Here is a 16,939-nt window from a genome sequence, read left to right on the forward strand (position 1 = left end):
CGCCAGCACCGCCTCCCGTGGCCGGACGTTAGCTCTGTAAGGCACCTCTTTAAATTTGGCCATGAACTGTCCACAAGAACAGACTGGGAGCAGGGGTGATTTCGGAAGCCACCCCAGCTCCAGCCTGGGTGACTGCGCTGCCCGGCGCCCACGTTCGCCCCCCGTGGCATGCCAGGGATGCGCTCATTGAGGCACCAGCCAAAAAGAGAGCCCTTCTATTTTTTTGGTACAAACAAACTGGAAAAAAATTACAACTATCTTATGTTTTAAGACTTTTTTTTCCCCAGAAAGGACAAAAGTTTAGACAAATCAAATCCTAATGTTTACAGCAGAAAACAGCCAGCATATTCTGCTTTGTTTAGAACATACAAGAATGTACTTGACTATCGGGCACAGTATTGAAACTACAAAATTTCAACAAATTATATGTGTGCTCCACTAGCCAGGGGAAATGCCACGTGCGCCCACACGCCAGCCAGTGCCACGCAAACCGCCTGGCTCTCACTGGCTTTCCCCAGCACCCAGAGCACTGGGTCCAGCTGGGATGGAGCCTCCAGCCCATCGCCGTCGGCAGTGGCCTTCCCCGCCGGGCCACGGCTGACATGCCCAGCCTGAAGCGTTGCGACACGGAGGTTTAGGGAGGTCTCTTAACAAGCAGCCGGTGTCACAAGCAATGCTTTTCCCATCGTAAGAAGCAGGGTGCAACTGAACACCTTTGCCTCAGTGGCCCAATTTCATTTTGGTTTGCTTTTTCCCGAAATCGTGTCCTTTTATCTTTCAGACCCTGTGGGCGATTTGAATGTAACTGATCCATCTGAGGCTGCCGCCTACTCTTAAATCTTCAAGGGGAAACCTTTCTTTCTTTTTGCTTTTGTTTTTTTTTCTTAGTCTGGCTTTAAACACTTCAGCAAGGCATGGCGTTTAGATTTTTGTATCAGATTTCTGCTCACGGGATCCCAGTCAATGGCCCCTGTGTGACAGGTCTGTGCTCTGAAGGACCCTTTGGTTAAACCCTTTGGGTCGCATCCCCCTGGGAAACTTGCCGCAGCCGTGGGGAAAACCTGGCCCGCTCTGCTTGGAGCACAGAACTCTGGCATCAGGTTTTGGAGGCTGAATACCAGCCTGGGGAAAGAGTCAGGGCTCTGCAAGCACAGGTCTGGGAGGGATGGAGGCTGTAGGCAGTGCTCTTCACGGCAAAGCACAGGGGATTCAGGAAGAGTGTCTACTTACAGCACCAGAAAATCTGCCCCAGGATCTTTCACCTGAAGAAAGCCAGGATTATTCAAGGATTTTCCTACAAGTGATGTTGCCTGGGGAAAAAAAAAAAAAAAAAAAAAAAAAAAAAAAAGCCATCTTTTTTTTTTTAGTCAGGACAAATTTTGAACTATCAGTAGCTCCTGCAAAACCCCAGCTAAGTTTCAATCAGTTTGGATAAAAATGGTGTATCAGGAGAAATGTGTCTTCCCTGAAGCAGCTGTTCTTTATGGTTTCTTGGTCACCAAAAGTGTGACTTAGAAAGGGCGCCGTGAAAGTGAGTGTTAATCTATTCATCCTCTGCCAAGAAGCTTTCCATCAGAATTTGGTTCTTGGATCACGTTTGGTTCTTGATTTCACTCAGTTTGAAGAAAAACTCCAGGCAGAGGTGAATTAGGCTCTGGAATACTGAACAGCTCTAGCACGGCGCTGGGTGGGTTTATGGATTTCCAGCACGGGGTCTGTCTGCCCCGGGAACGCGCGGTCAGAGCCGGGGTGGGGATGGGTCCCGCTGACGTGATCCCACGCGCGCCTCTCCTGCGCCTTGTCCCCACGGCTGGGGCCGAGCTCTGACACGTCTCTGGCTGGCAGGTTGACTTTAATACCTTGACCTGGGTTTGAAGGAAATCGATGGTTTACCCCATACCATCTGTTTGCAGCCGAGACACAATGGGCTGGCAGGGCACGCGCGCCTTCCGGCGGAGCTCTCGGGAGCGATCGGAAAACCCAGACCAGATGCGTTGGGCTGTAACAGGAAGCCGGTGTGTTGCTTTGGGCCTCTGATAAAATATATTTGCAAAGGGCTGGTTAGGGCCTCGGGCAGAGAGCCCCTGGGTCTTAAATGCTGCTGGCAGACCCTGTAGAGAGCCCCCCTGCTCGCTCACGCACGGCGGAAAGCGGACCGTGCATCATCTGGGCAGGAGCACCAGCCGCTCGCGCCGAGCACGGGATTTGTAGTTGTCTTCTTCTTGGTTTGGCTGCTTTTAGCAGGAATCCGCACGAGACGGCTGACAGCTTGCCGCGGTCGGGCACTGAAGCGGGGTCTGTGTCCCTGTGCCGGTCCTGCCACCAGGCTGCTCAGCTGGGAAGAAGCCAGAAGAGAGCTGGGGAAAAAGAGAACAAGCAGAAAACCCCCTGTAAAATAAAACAGCAACAGTAATCTATGTACCCCGGTGCTGCGTTTACCTGCAGCTGGCTGCAAATTCCGGTTGGTTCTGAAACATCACGTATAAAGTGACGTGTGTGAGCCCAAATCACAGCTCGCTGTGTGAGAGCCCGATTCTGGGAAAACACATTTCAAAGAGTTAAGAAAAAACTGTGGTTGAAATATTTCAATTAACTGCAGCTATCATGTTCTCTCAAATTTGTCTTGGAGCCTCCCTAGATTTTCCTCCTTAATCCCAAAATGAAATTCAATTTATTTCATATGTTCTTAGTGGCTGAACCAATTAATGTACTTTCTCATCCTTGAAAACAGAGTCTTTTGTGACAGCGAGCCCCGTAACTAATTCATAGTGATTTTGAACCCAAGAACTACACAAAATAAAGCGTTGGAATCAGCAGCTCGCCTGGGAAAGCAGACTCACCCACGCACCTTTGAGCTCTGCCCACTCACTAATTACTTTTCTGTTGCGAGGGCAGCCCTGAGGGAGCGAGAACAGCGGCAAGTGAGCGATAGCATCGCTGCTCTGCTGGGCTCTGCTCCGACAGTGATAAGGCTTCACAAGCTCCCGGCCACAGCGCGGGCGAATAAACGTCATCTGTCTGGGGAGACGAGGAACGCGACCAGGAGCGGGGAAAGAGAGCAATCAAAAAAAAAGAAAAAAATTACAAAAAAAAAATTAAAAAAGGCATGGTAATGCAGGGCTGCGGGATGGGCACCAGTGACACCAGTGAATAACAGCAGCATGAACTGGCAAGACCACGTCTTGTAATAAAATGACAAATTAATTTTTAAATGTAGCAAAACAAATTAGCTTATCTCTTAGGAGTCGTTAATATGCGGGGTTTGTTTTGTTTGGGTTTATGCAATCAGTAAATATCCCTAACCCAGAAACACCCAACTTCCTCTGATTTTTCAAAATTAATCTTCTTTTTATTTCTGATTTGCTCTTGGCATCAGATGTTTTTTTATAGTGGAGTCTCAGCCAAAAGGAGATTTACAGGGTCGGGCTGTGAATCCCTGACATGGCAAGAGGAGCGTTCCAGAGCAGGGAAATCAAGCTGGTTGTCCCAGGGCATCCCAGGGAAATCGAGCCGGTTGCCCCACGCCACCCGAGTCGTGCGGTGCCCAGCGCTGGGCAGGCAGCCGCCGCGGTGTTGGATCTGCCGGGCGGCAGAGCTGGGAGCGCCAGCACGGCGAGCAGCCCCGCAGCCTGCAGACACACCATGGCAGGGGTTCCGTAGCAGTTCCTTAGCCCGTCCCAGTGGGGAACGCCTCTCTCCCCGGGATGAATAATTGACGATTAGGGCACAGTTTGAGGGGAGCAGGCATTAGAAGAGAAACTTTCACAAAAGCTGTGAAGCTGGTTCACTGTTATTCCAAGGGCAAAAGATGCCTGGCTCATACTGGAGGAAATAGCACCTCTAATTTACTGTGGAGCTGCCACCAGTTCACACGGACCAGGTCCCTGCCGGGAGGGGACAGCGGCCCCGCGCCCCCGGCCCAGCAGCTCCCTGTTCTGCAGCGCAGGGACTCCCTGGGGCGACGGCCGTGTGAATCGGCTGCTTGGGGGTGATGTCACCGGAACCACGGGTAGGAAAAGGCCAAATAAGGCAGCATTTCAGGGGAAAAAAATGCCCTAAAATGGGAGTTTGACTGATGATTAGCAAGCACAAAACGCAGATATGATGTTACCATGTCGCGAGCCCCACAAAGCTGCAGCCACTGGAAAAAAACCCAGGACTAGGAAAGACGAGAGGAAAGCAGCCCGATGCAAGGCAGTGCTCTCCACAAAAGCAGGCGGTGTCAGGAGGTCAGTATGTGAAGAATCTCGGTACTAAGGCAGATGGACAGATCAATGCAGTGAGAAATTTTTTTTTCCTGGGAAGATACTGTTTTTTGAAGAGTTTCTTCAGTTGCTTTTGGCTTCTCAACGTAAAGCAATGAACCTGCTCTACCGGACAGAAGAAATGTTATTTTAGAGGTGCTAGAAGGAAAAATACACAGAGAAAGCTAAACTGGGTGTAAGAATGGGGGAAAGAGGAGCACACCACTCCTCTCCCTGGACCCTCACACTGCTGCCGGGGGCTGGAGGAGGCACTGGTGGTCCGGGGGACCTGAGTGGGAAGCTGGTAGGCTTCAGTGCAAGCCTCCATCCCTCGTGGCATGGAGGAGGTGTTGGGGTGAGCCCAGTGTGCCCCGGGCACTGGGGGAGGACGGGGCTGGAGGGAGGGGGTCCATGGGGGGAGCCCAGCCAAACCCATAAAGAGAAATTAGGGAACTAGCCGAGGCCCCGAGCAGCCCTGGTCATGCTGCTGGGGAACAGGAGGGGAGGAGAGGGCAGAAAATGGCCACGTTCAGGTGTTGTCCCCAAAGAGCATCTCTGACAGGCCAGCCAGGCATCTCCCGGCAGAGCCTTACAGAGCTTCGCTTTCTTCCAAACAGGATAAGGATTTCACCACCATCGAGTTTCTTTCCTCGTTCCCATGCAGCATTAATAATAAACATAGAGTGCAGCTATTAATAACAGCAACGAGCAGCCCTCGCTGCTCGTGAAGGCGTTGGAGCACAGGCAGAGGCAAGCCATCACCCCAGGAATTTTATAGTTTCCTGTGGAAGAGGTCCTGCTCATTCATCAGGCATTGAAAAGCCTGCTCAAGCCAAGAATGTATTTTTTTTTTTATCCAAATATAGTTGAAGTTCTATTTTAAAATGCTAGGAATGGCAGGACTCCCACCCCAGAGCCGTCACAGGGCGAGGCGTGGGTCGGTCCCTCGCTTGCATGTGTGCCTTCATCCCAGGATGCTCGTCCCACCTTGGCTGGGTAACGGCTTGGCGCAGGGAGAGAAGGCTGGCACATGCGTGCGGGAAGGGCGGGTGGCCCCGCTGGCTGCTCCCCGTGCCCAGGTAAGCGACCCCTCCTGTGGCACGCGCCCCCAGCCCCGGCGGGACAGGGCAGGGCAGGAGCAGGGATCGGAGGATGCCCGACCAGCCATCCCTCTGCCCATCGGATGCCACGGCGCGATCGGGGCACTGCTGGTTGAGGGACCACTAGCCAGCCCCTTCCATCCTGGCAGCAGCAGCGAGGATGATGTTTATCTCGTGCTTCAAGAATGACGTGAGGAGCGGGAAGCGGGGTCTGTGTTTGTTTCTGCTCGGTCCAGAAGGAATCTGGCCTGATGATTATTTAGGCTATCTGGATTGCTCCTAAAGCTTTTCCAAGCCCTCTCCGTTGGTGGCTCGGAAGAAAAGCATCCTCAGTTCTTTGCTCTTTGCCCCGATGCTGTTGTGTGGTCTGCTCCGACGCAAGGTGCCCTCCAACAGCCTGAGACCTGGCCGGGGATGGCTGCCAGCCACGTTTCCCTGCAGCCCAGTCACGGCAGGGCATTACAGCTCCTGGGGAGCCAGCCCGGCTGCTGCCCATCCTCGCAGTCCCAGTCCCAGCCCCACAGCATCCCCGGGGCTGTGCACCCCGGGACCTCCCGCTCTCCCTTCCCAAACTGCCTGAGTCCTGCAGCTCTTTCCAGGGGACCCCAACACCAACGCCGGCACCCACTACCCGCTACAATGAGCGCCAGCATCAGCTCCTCAGGTCATTTCTCAGCCTCCTGTAGGTCAGAGACTCGTTCAAGCCAAGTAAAGCTGGACTGAAATTGCAGAAGATGCATCTGCCGAAAAAAATCTGTCACTGCCAGGTCGGCAGCCTGCCAGATTTGTGTGCCCCGCGGGCCTGCTCCACTGTGCCTGGCTGTAGAAAACGTGTGTGTGTCTGTATGTAAGCACACACACACTCTTATGTGCATATGTGTGTGTGTGTGTATATATATATATTAAAAAATATATACAGGAAGGAACAACTCCGCTTGTGCATCCTGCAGTGCTGCTAGGGCAACCTCTTACCTCCTGCGTGCTCTGGAGTCTCCAAGCTCTGAAGTGAAGGGTCTGCCAGAAATATAAATGTGGCAGCATCCTTGTGGATTTTAAAAAATTGAACAAACTTTGGTTAGGAACAGTCTGGGTGTTGCTCTGGGGTGCACTTGTACGGGCATGCATAGGGTAAAGAGCCAGTCCAGAGTCAGCCATCCAAAAAACCCTTTACACTCCTGTTTTAGTAAAAGGTCATTAGTGCCCGTGTCCCCTTTCCCAGCCCCTCGCGCTGTGGTTCTCCGCTGCGGACGTTGCTGTGATGACCTGCTAACGCATGGGTGTTTCAGTGACAGACGAGGGTGCCGGGGTCCAGCGAGCACATCCCTGTTGGGTGCAGCCATCTGCGGGGGGCTGCCAGCACCACCAGTGCAAAACTCCTCCGTCAGGCCCCAAAGAGCGCAAGAACCACCTGAAAAACCACGGGGAAGGAGAGGAGGGATGTTCGGTTTGTTTTTAAAAAGGACTGTTGGTGTCTTTCTGTCTGCTTGCACATTTCTGAACGTTTAGGGTCTGTTTCCTTTGTCTCCTCAAGCTCTAGCTGCAAAGACAAGTGTTTGCACTTAAATTAAATTGGCTGTAAACCCAAAGCGAGCCCAGGTGCTCCTGCGAGCTTTTCTGAGATAAACATTGCAAGATTGGTGATAAAAGAAGAAGAAGAGGAGGAGGAGGAGGCAGAACTGCCTTCCCACAGACACTGGAGCCGATGCCCCTTGTCCGGATGCGGCCCGGGAGCGGGTGCTGACCCGGGGGCAGAGCTCATCCTCCCCAGCCCAGGGGCGCAGAGGTGACCCCACGTCCTCCCCCCAGCCTCCTGCTCTCCCCATCCCTGCAGCTGCCGAGGGCATCACGCACAGCACGTACCGCCAGAGCCTTTTATTCTTGAACAATATTTTTTGTGTTTGGCTGGGTGACGGCTGCCGTAAGGGTGCTCTTCTCCCAGCACCCGCCCTCAGAGGATGGTGCAGGCACAGCAGCACGGCTTGGGGTAGTCCAGCGCGTACACCTTGTTCTCCAGCCCGTAGATGTAGTAGCAGTAAGGCTTCCCCGAATACTGGTAGTGAACTTCCATGATGGGGATGAGCTCGATGGTTTGACGCTGCGGCAGGAAAGGAAAAGCTCAAGTTGGATCAGCACTTTGGAGCAGACGCTGTACCTCGCTGCAGACCAACACGTGGAGAGAGGAACAAAGCCCCAAGCTTTTGGCAACAAGCCTCACCGGTCCAAGAGCTGCTGCTTTGTGAAGGGGAAAAGAAAATCAGATGGAGACCCAGCAGCCCATGGCTACGGAATCAAAAATTCCCCTGGCTGCAGCTAGCATGGAGCGAGCGTGTTCTGGCCCTTGTGTTCTAGACCGTTTTTACTGCATTTACAGCCATTTAAGCTAGTTCCTTAACTCCTTTAAGCCACTGTCGGTGTGTCAGCATGTGCCTCCGTCTCACACGTGGTCGAGATCTGCGTGTGAGTGCGGTTCGCTCTCCTGGCCCGCTCTCCTCTCCGCATCTCCGGAGTCCGGACGTGAAGCCCTGCAGGCCGCCGAGCAGCAGCAACCCCGCACAGAGCAACACCCACCCCGGCTCTCACCTCCTGTGGCAATTACACCCGCAAAGTCTCCATTTTAAATAAAGCTCAGTGAGCCCAGCAAAGCCTGCCGTGCTCCAGCCCGTCTAGCCCCCGAGGCTTTCTGTGCTCCTGGTATTTACCTCCAACACATGGCCAACGTCGTAAGAAACTAGAATAGCATCAGCCAAGCAAAGAAGAGGAGATTTCCCCCCACCAGGATTCTGCAAAAGATGCTGATATTGAGCAGAAGAACTTCAGCCAACGACAAGCGGAGGGGATGAAAAATTCAACGGTGGGGAAAGCGCCGGCGGAAGGCAGCCGGATCAGCATAAATACCACGCGGTGGCAGGGATTTGGCAGGGCAGGAGTTTTCCAGCACCTGCTTTCCCTTACAGTTAGAGGATGCTTTGGCTGGCGTGCAGCAGGCTGGTGAACAAACTGCCTTTGATGCTGAGCAGCGGAATTACAGGCTGGAGTTAAGTTGGAAGGCAGGAATTTGCCAAGGAGCCGGTTTTGACAGACCATACGGAAAATCAAACCAACTCCCTTTAAGTTTATTTTGGTCTTTCAGTTTACTTGCATTTCTAATGTGAAACCTTCTTCCTGTCGGTGAAAAGACAGTATGTTCTAGCTGAACTTTCGCATTCGCAATCACATTTGTAACAGCAGCAGCAGAGATTACGACACTCTAGCGAGAGTCAGATGGAGTGGAATCCTTATGTTTATTCAAAATGAGCTTTGATGATAAAAATAGTGGTAATAAATAACGCTTGCCAGGGCTTTGAAAAGGTAAAAGGAACGATAACAACCACGGTCGCCTACATCTTTCAATGAATTTCTGAAAAATTATTTCCTTGGTATTTCGCTTGATAATTAAGATTTCTTTGATGATTAGAATTTCTTTTTCATTTGCTAAAGATTACCTCTAAAGAAAAAATGAACTCTGCTACTCTTCTCAACACCTTGGTGTCTAACCAAGCTCACTAATTGACCCCCCTAGCTGAGCTGCGGGCTGGGGGACGTGCAGGCGGCTCTCCCCGGGCTCCCCCTCACCTGCCGGAGGATGCGGGAGGAGGTAGCACACGCTGCGCTGTGCTCCGCAACGGCTCGCTGCGAGGCCAGGGAGATCTTGGGATCTGGAAAGTCGACAATGGGGTACACCTGCAAGAAATAACCTATTTGTCTGGCATAAACGTACTCCTTTCACCTCTTACTGGTCCATGCAAGGCATGGGCATACAATGGAAATACACAGGATAAATGCTGAGCTCCAAGCCCCAAAGGCACGTCCATCCCGCACAAGTGGGATCGGCTCCCGGCAGCGCGCAGCCACTGGGCTTGCTGGTCCATGGCGATGCCATCAAGGGGCACGAGCCGCCCTCCCGTGCCCTCACCCTGCAGATTCTGCAGCTGACAGTACTGACGCTGTGCAGGCAGTGGAGAAGGAGCAAGGGGCAAGGCAAAAAGCCCAAAGGATGGACGTGCTGCTGGATGTCTCCTGCTGTTGGTGGAGATGGGAAAAGGTGTGTCCCGTGAACAGGGACTCGGCAGCTCCGCTGCAGGAGGGGGCACGGGTTATCGCTGTGCCCAGAGCAGCCGCCGGCCACCGCAGCAGAGACGTGCAGCAAGAAGCCATTTCACACCCCTCCTCGTTCCAGCCGCTCAGGGAGGAATCCCCTCCGGCCCCACGAGCCACACTCACCACCACATTTTCATCTTTAAATATATTCTCTCCGCTGACTTTGCTGAGCAGCTCTCCCGGGAAGTTCAGATGATGCTCAGAAACAAATTCAAAGACATTGTTCTTCCTGTAAGAGAGAGGGAAACAACGGAACAATCCGGGGCTGACTGTGGGGCACTGAGCTGTCTCCAGGCTCTTCCCAAATGCCTGAGCGATGCCTGAATGTCCCTGATTTCCGAGAACAATAGTCATGCCTGCCTAACCTTTGTGCACTCCCACATTAGTTTCTTAATAACCTTGCATATGGAACAACTGTGGATGACTCTTGCATAAATAATCCTGAAATCAGACCTTCATAGTGATCACCTTGCCTTACGGCTTCCAGAGCCGCTTACACAATTGACTCCCTGCAGCAGGAGAGGTCTCGTATTCCCTTTCCAAAGCCACGGCTCCTACAGTAGTGAACCGTTTTGCTCCGTCACTCCGACACAGACATCGTCCGTGGCTGATGGTGGCCTTTGAAGGGGCTGAAGGTCTCATGCCTCGCGTTCCCCAGGAGTCCCACCAGTATGACGGGCACGGCTGGGGAATTTCCATTCTCTCAGGACAGATGGAGGTGGTGTTTTGAAAAATGAAGGTCTTCACACAGGGTGATCGAAGGCATTTTGTGCAAAAATGGGAAAGTGCCCAGGAAGCACCCAGCAGGGCAGGCAGTGGCTTTTGGCTGAACCTGACAAGCTAAGATCGCTTCCAGCCCCATCTATCTCTGGCACCAGAGTTCCCAAATGGGAAGTGCCAGAGCAGCGCCACGGCCAGCAGCCTCAGGCTGTCACTAAAACCCCAGCAAAAGGAGCTCGGCCACCACCCCACGTCACCCCCGGCTGCCGGGGGCTTTGGATCCGGGCTGTGCAAGCTCATACCAGGCAGAGGCTCAGCCGCTCTGTCTCCATTCCTGACTTTTCGTGTGACCTTGGACAATCCCCTGCCTCCACGATCCCACTTCAGCTCCCACTACATCCCATGGACACCACCGTCATTAAGGACTGAAGCTGCCCCTCCAAGCCCCCGTTTCTGTCTGTCCAAGGTAATAAATACCCTCTCAGTTTCCCCTTAGGAATCCCAGCCGAGCTCCCACGACTTGCAGTAAAACAAGGAATAAAAGTGACAGCTCTGGGCTTCTGCCCGAGCTGCTCACCAGGTGATCACCAGCTGCTGGAAATGTCGGAGCTTCTTCTCCCCCTGACAGGTCGCACAGGTCTTGCTGTCCCGGCCAGAACAGGTACCGCACCTTTGGATGCAACAAAAAGGATTTTAAAGGGGATTTTAAATGCTGCTGGCTTTCAGAGGCCTGCAGATCTGATTTATTCCAGACTGTACAGCTCAGCCGGGTCAGCGGGGCAGGAGCGCGATAGCCCACGCGCTGATAGCGCACTCCGCCTTCCCCGGTTGGTGACTCGGGGATATAGCATCTTTGCTGGGGAAAACAAATGACTAAACACCAGCCCCAAATCTATTTGTAAGCGTGGAATTAGTCAAAGAATGTCTTGGCACATCTAATTAGGGATAATCACGGTTTCCCCACACAAGGGTAGGAAGGCGAGTGTGGCGTTGAGGACACTGCTCCCACCAGATGCAGGAGGCATGTGTTTATGCGTGGAGCTTTTCGATTGCATCCGTGCCACGCAGATTAGCAGCCGTTACCAACTGATTCATTAGGGCTCTCCAAGCCACCATTAGCCCCAGCGGATTCATGCTCTAAACTGCCACAGTTATGCACGATACCATCTCTGTTATTTTAAACTTAATGGAGCCGCATAAACAAAGCGGTTTTAGAACAGTGCCTTCTTCCTTTGTCACTTAAAGATAGTTTTTAAGCCTGTTAAGTTTCATGTTTGGGAAAACCAGAGGGTGGTAATCATTCTGCAGGCTGTGCCGGCTGTGAAAGCTGTCAAAGCCCGAGCGCACTGCAGGAACCGGTCTGGAGAGGGAGGGACAGCCAGGGCCTGGAGAGACTCAAAGCCACTTTTCTGCCGTAGCTCCTGAACGTCTGCAAAACTCAGCTTGAATGGGAAACCCAAAGCTTTCTCCAGTTTCCCAGAGATGCTGGGAGGTGCAACAGTCTTGTAACAGAAAGGAAAAAAAAAATATGGAAGAAAGGAGAGCCAAAAAACTGTTATTTACCAAAAGCTTAAGAGCTTATCATCCATGAGTTTGGGACACCAGCCTGGTTTCTGAATGCTGAGGGTGGGCCACATGGAACGAGTAATAGATGTTAAAATGAAAGTTTGTTTAAATGTCAGATGGGGAAAAGGCTATTTCTAACCAATTTTTTCCCAGAGAATAAAGCTGCTGCTGTACTGCTTTATCTGCTAGGTGATCCTCATGGTAGAAAACAAAACCAAGCACACAGGCAGGTAGAGCATGGCCCAGCTCTGCACCGTGGCCTCTGCCAGCAGCAGGCAAGTGGAGCCATTTTGGCTGGGACGTTCTGGATTAACGGCTTCTTTTTCCTTACCAAAAGGGGAAGACTTTCCCTACATCCCCTTCCAGTACCTTCTTCCTACCGGCAGACCCTCAGCTGCTGACCTCCACCAAGCCAGTGGGACTGGGGTGACTGGTTTCCACTAGCTCATTGCATGAGCAAGCACGGACGAAGGGGAGCGACGCGGCCGGAGCAGAGCCGCGCTAACCGGGGCGCGGGGGAGCCCAGCGTACCTTCTGCGGCCTGTACCTGAACAGAGCTGGCATCGCTTTTGCTGCTTTAGCCGCCGTCGGGACCCCTTGCACGTTACGCACCTCGTCTGGAAACAAAGAATTAAAGGAGGTGGTGGCTGCCGAAATAACATCATGTTTATAAATCAAAAGCTTTTACGCACGCTGTCAGAACATTGCTAACCCAGGCTTGCAGAGAAAGGCACATGCCAGGTACGTACACCGCAAATGAAGTGTACAGAACAGCTCTACACTGTGAGTCTGGGTCAACTCGGTGTCCCAGCCAGACTCACCAGTGAGGCAAGCTGGACACACGGCTGAGGCTGAAATGCCTTTTTTCTTACACAAATGTTTTTCCACTGTTATTTATTCCTGTCATTAGAAGCACACTTTTATGTAAGTATTCATATTTGATTAGATTCACTTTAATGAAGTGGCAAGCGTAGTGCAATAACAACGCAACACCTGGCTGTCCCCCAGATTTCCAGCCGCGCAGTAAGTATGGTGATAGGACAGCAGATGTTGCAGCTTTGCAGAGGAGCCCCAACCCCGAAGGAAGTGCAGGCTGCCCCGTGGAAGGTTTCCCGGCTCCTTACCCGGCCTGCCCCGTGGCACACCCTGCACTTGGACCGGCCGCGGCCGTGGCACCTGTGACAGTCCTGAAACCAGAGGGTTATTCATGCACAGAGCTGCCCTTCGATATCTCATATTATGCACACACACTCCTCCTTGCATCTAAATCCAGTGGTAAAACTCTGGTCCCGACGGGACAGAATCCAATACCATAAAACTGTGCTGTACGACCATTAGAGAAGTCATAAATAATAATTATTTAACAAAGGCAAATGTCTACGTAGTGCTGGCAAAAGAAAGTAATTTTTTTTTCTTTGTTCATCATATCACTTAAAAAGTAAAATAAATTGACCAGCTATAGAGCTTGTCAAAAGCTAAATGGGAACTGTCACACAAACAAATGTCCTGCTAATGTTGAAAAAAAAAAATTAACAAAGAGGAAAGATCAGCCAGCGCTGCTGCTCGAAAAGGCTGCAGCAAAATCTGCCCTCAAACTTCCAAAGGAAGAAAGCACCAGGAGGAAGGGATCTCTGACTGTTTTCCCTGGCATTTAGTGAGGAAAAACCCAAGAAAAGGAGAACCATGGTGAGGTGCCCGTCACCTTTCCGAGGAGCTGACGGTCCCAGGGAGGGGACACTGGGGGCTGCCCCCTAAGCCCCAATGAGCCCACCGGCGGGGAAGGGGCTCCAGTGAGCAGCTGGCAGTGAGTGAGGACTCACCCTGACCAGCGCCGAGCAGGGCACCCGGCAGCACCCCGTATGGCCCTGGAAGAGCCGGGGGGTCCCAACCTCCACATCCCAGGCGTCCATGGTGGCGTCCCGGGGGGGGTCTGGCTGCTCCGGGCTCTGCAGGAGAAGATGGTGTCTTACCCTCCTTGCTGGAGGTGGTGCTCGGATGCTGGCCGGCTCCTGGTGCTGCTGAGGACCAGCCAACATCACTCCCCATCCCCACATGGGGGTCACACCAGGAACCAACCCCCCGTGGTCTGTGCCACCCCGAGGTGCTGAGCATCCTCCTGCCACCACGGCGCAGCCCCCGTCTGCCCCCAGCCCTCCCAGCAGACCCTTCGGGGCAGTGTGGGCACCTGGGATCAGCTGTCACCCAAAAACCCCAGCTCCAACACCTGGGGCAGGTCCCATGAGAGCCTTTCCGGTGGGATACGGTGCAGTCACTTACTGGTGAAGGGCTCGAACGCCCACTCGCTCAACCTCGACTCGCTGAACGTCTCCAGTCGGTACTAGAAGAGAAAAGGCAGTGACTCCCCAAACCTGCACCAGCGGAAGAGCCAGCTACCAACTGCAGCCAGCACGCGACCTGCAGTGACTCTCTACAGCAATGTATTCTCTGCAGTAACTCTCAGAAACGGCCATAGCGGATCAACGCCCACATCTTTTCTGTGAGGTTAAACCCCTCCAGGATAAATTCACAGCTGGGGGGATGAGGCGTTACAGGTCACTATGTGCTTGCCCAAGCCCCAGATACTAAGCTGCAGGGCAGCGGTTTAGGTAAGAAATGGGCTCTTTGGCCAAAGCTAGGCTGTCAGAGAAGGCTCCCAGGGGCTTTGCTGAGCTGGTGCTTTGCTGCAGAGGAGGATGAACCTTCCAGACATAAAAGCCTATAGTCAGCTCCTAGGTAGACTTTCCGGGGAAAAGGCTTGCATGCCTGCTTTTAAAGCAGGATAAAAGTCATTCAATTTAATGAACGGATGGTTTTTCATGGTCTGATGTGACTATGTGATTGGAAGTCATCCCAGCCGCTGAGGAGAGGTGTCCACCGCCCAGTCCAGAGGTACTCACCCGGTACGTCCCCAGCTGCCGCAGCCACCGGATGGCCAGCTCGTCCGCGGCTCTGCACCTGTAGCAGCAGCGGGAGGCCACAAAGCGCAGGAGGGCTCGCCTGGCCGCTGCCTCTGTCATCGGGGGCAGGCTGGGAGGCAAGGAGAACATAGCAGGTTTATAGTCTTACCTTCTCCTAAAGGACTATCTGGAAACATTCAGTGTGTGTAACCTGCCACAAAAAAAAAAAAAATCAGGTAGAGCCCATTGGGGAGCACCCACCTCTTCTATGCAACCACAGCTGGCATCTTTCTTATTACAAAATAAAAAGATTTGCATTCTAAAAAAAAAAAAAAAAAAACAATCTTCATGCAATATCAGTAAGGTCAGTATTGAAGGAGTGGTCTAAAATAACTGTGTGTATTTAACCCTCGCCTTCAGCAGGCTGGTTAATGGAGACCCAGTCTGAAACATCGTTGTGTCTGTGCAAGCTGCAGATCGACAGCTTCCCTCTCAGCTCCCGGGAATATAAGTGGCACTTTTTATTTTTTCAGACCCAAGGACGCCTGTGACTCTGAGCTGTTTTCTCTTTTCAGTTAATAGAAACAACAGCAGCAAGATGAACACGTGCATGAAGCACATCCCGTGTCCCCCGGGCACCCCGCAGCAGCTCCGAGCACGGCTTGGGGCGCAGATTCCCGGAGGTGTGATGGGCAGTGCGGGGCACTTCTACCTCCCCTGCCAACGGGGCTGGACAAAAATGATGAGAAACAGAAAATAAATAAGCCTAAAAGGTGTTTCTCAGACATGGTTCCTCAAAAATCCTCATCAGTCATCTTTGTAAGAAAGATGGGTCCATAAAACACCCATCCACCCTCTCCGCAGCTTTGCTGCCCAGCACAGCGGGAGAGCACTGCGGGACGGCATGGGGACGGCGCTGCGGGATGCCGAGCGCATTGGGACAGCACTGCGGCATGCCCAGTGTGGGGACAGCACTGCGGGACGCCTGGTGCAGGGATGGCAGCTCCTGGTACCAACCTGGGGGCCGGCGACGCTGGCAGGAGATGGTGCAAGGACGATGCCAGCGCTGTCGGTGCCATGGGGGCCCATGTCTGCTGCGAGGCCAGCCCTGGGCACTCCATGGATTGCCGATGCCCGCGGCAGGAGCAGCCTTTTTGCCATCCTTGGGGCCCCGGCCAGCGCCGGGGGCCAGTCCCAGGGCTCACCTCTCGCCCTGGGCTGCGCTGAGCCACTTTCCAGAGAAAAAGCCCCAAAGCTGCTCACCTATGCCACACGAAGCAGGGCCTGCTCCTCTTCTCCCCAGGTCCACGCACCGGCTCCGAAGGTGGAGGCAGGGGCTCTGCTCCTGCGGGAAAGGGCAGCTGAGGAAGTCAAGCGCCATTTGAACCCAATGCAGATCCCGCTCACTGCTGCAGGAGGGTTCAGCCATGGCAGCCAGAGCCACTCCTGGATGAGCGGTTTGCTTTGCACCAAACACCCCACACACCCCGGCCAGACGTTGCTCATCCCAGCAGCATTCCAGCAAAGCACTGGGACAGGTTCCCAGGGGGCCAGGGGTGCAGACGGCAGCAGGGGACATCCCGGCTCCGCGTCACCTATGGCCCATGGAGACACCAGTGAGGGACCCTCGGGGCTGGACACTGCACGTAGAGTCCAAAGAGATGTCCAGGCCCTCCTGGAGATGGAGGATTTGCAGTCCTTTCCCACGTCTGGCTTTCCAGGAGCTCTATGTTGTGCTGAGGTGGAACAATACTGACACCCTGTGTGGGTGACAGAGGCCTGCAGCCCTCACCTCCCTCCCTGGGCCCATTATAAGGCTGGAGGTTGGGGAGCTCGCCTGGGGGATTTGGGCTCACAGGACCTACGCCCCAGGCGGGACAGACACCCGGGCCAGGCTGGGGCACACACATGGCAGGAGAAAGGGGCCAAGACCTTCCCAAAACCCCAGAGATGTCCTGAGAAGTTGTCACTGAAGAGCTAAAATTGCACACATTTGTGTCTTTAACGGGGCATGAACACAGAGGCAGAGGTCAGCACCTCTTGCCTGCCTTCGAAACATCAGCCCTTCATTCGACCAGCAGCGACTCTGCTCTTTAAACTGCCTTTTTCCAGCAGTTTCTGACTTATTTTAATTCTGCTCATGGGACATTGGTTGGTTGTTTCCTTAGGTACCACTCCAAAAATAACCACTGATAGCTCCTGGTCCTCCCGACGCCCAGCACAGAAACAACTCTTTGTTAAGCCTTTTATCCCATGACATTTTGTATTGCAGCAG

At 53.2% G+C, this 16,939-nt stretch overlaps 1 protein-coding gene across 1 annotated transcript; it reads right to left on the reverse strand.

The window, feature by feature from the left end:
* Nucleotides 1-7,292: 7,292 nt before the first annotated feature.
* SSUH2 (ssu-2 homolog) lies at nucleotides 7,293-16,076 on the reverse strand. The gene is given in 10 exon segments (XM_086755773.1): nucleotides 7,293-7,439; nucleotides 8,957-9,064; nucleotides 9,605-9,710; nucleotides 10,779-10,871; nucleotides 12,299-12,384; nucleotides 12,892-12,954; nucleotides 13,588-13,697; nucleotides 14,030-14,105; nucleotides 14,665-14,794; nucleotides 15,928-16,076. Coding segments are annotated over 9 exon segments (909 nt in total). The 5' UTR covers nucleotides 14,785-14,794; nucleotides 15,928-16,076.
* Nucleotides 16,077-16,939: the final 863 nt, after the last annotated feature.

The sequence above is a fragment of the Chlamydotis macqueenii genome, chromosome 10, assembly GCF_036417535.1.
Source record: "Chlamydotis macqueenii isolate bChlMac1 chromosome 10, bChlMac1.mat, whole genome shotgun sequence".
NCBI classification, from domain to species: Eukaryota; Metazoa; Chordata; class Aves; order Otidiformes; family Otididae; genus Chlamydotis; species Chlamydotis macqueenii.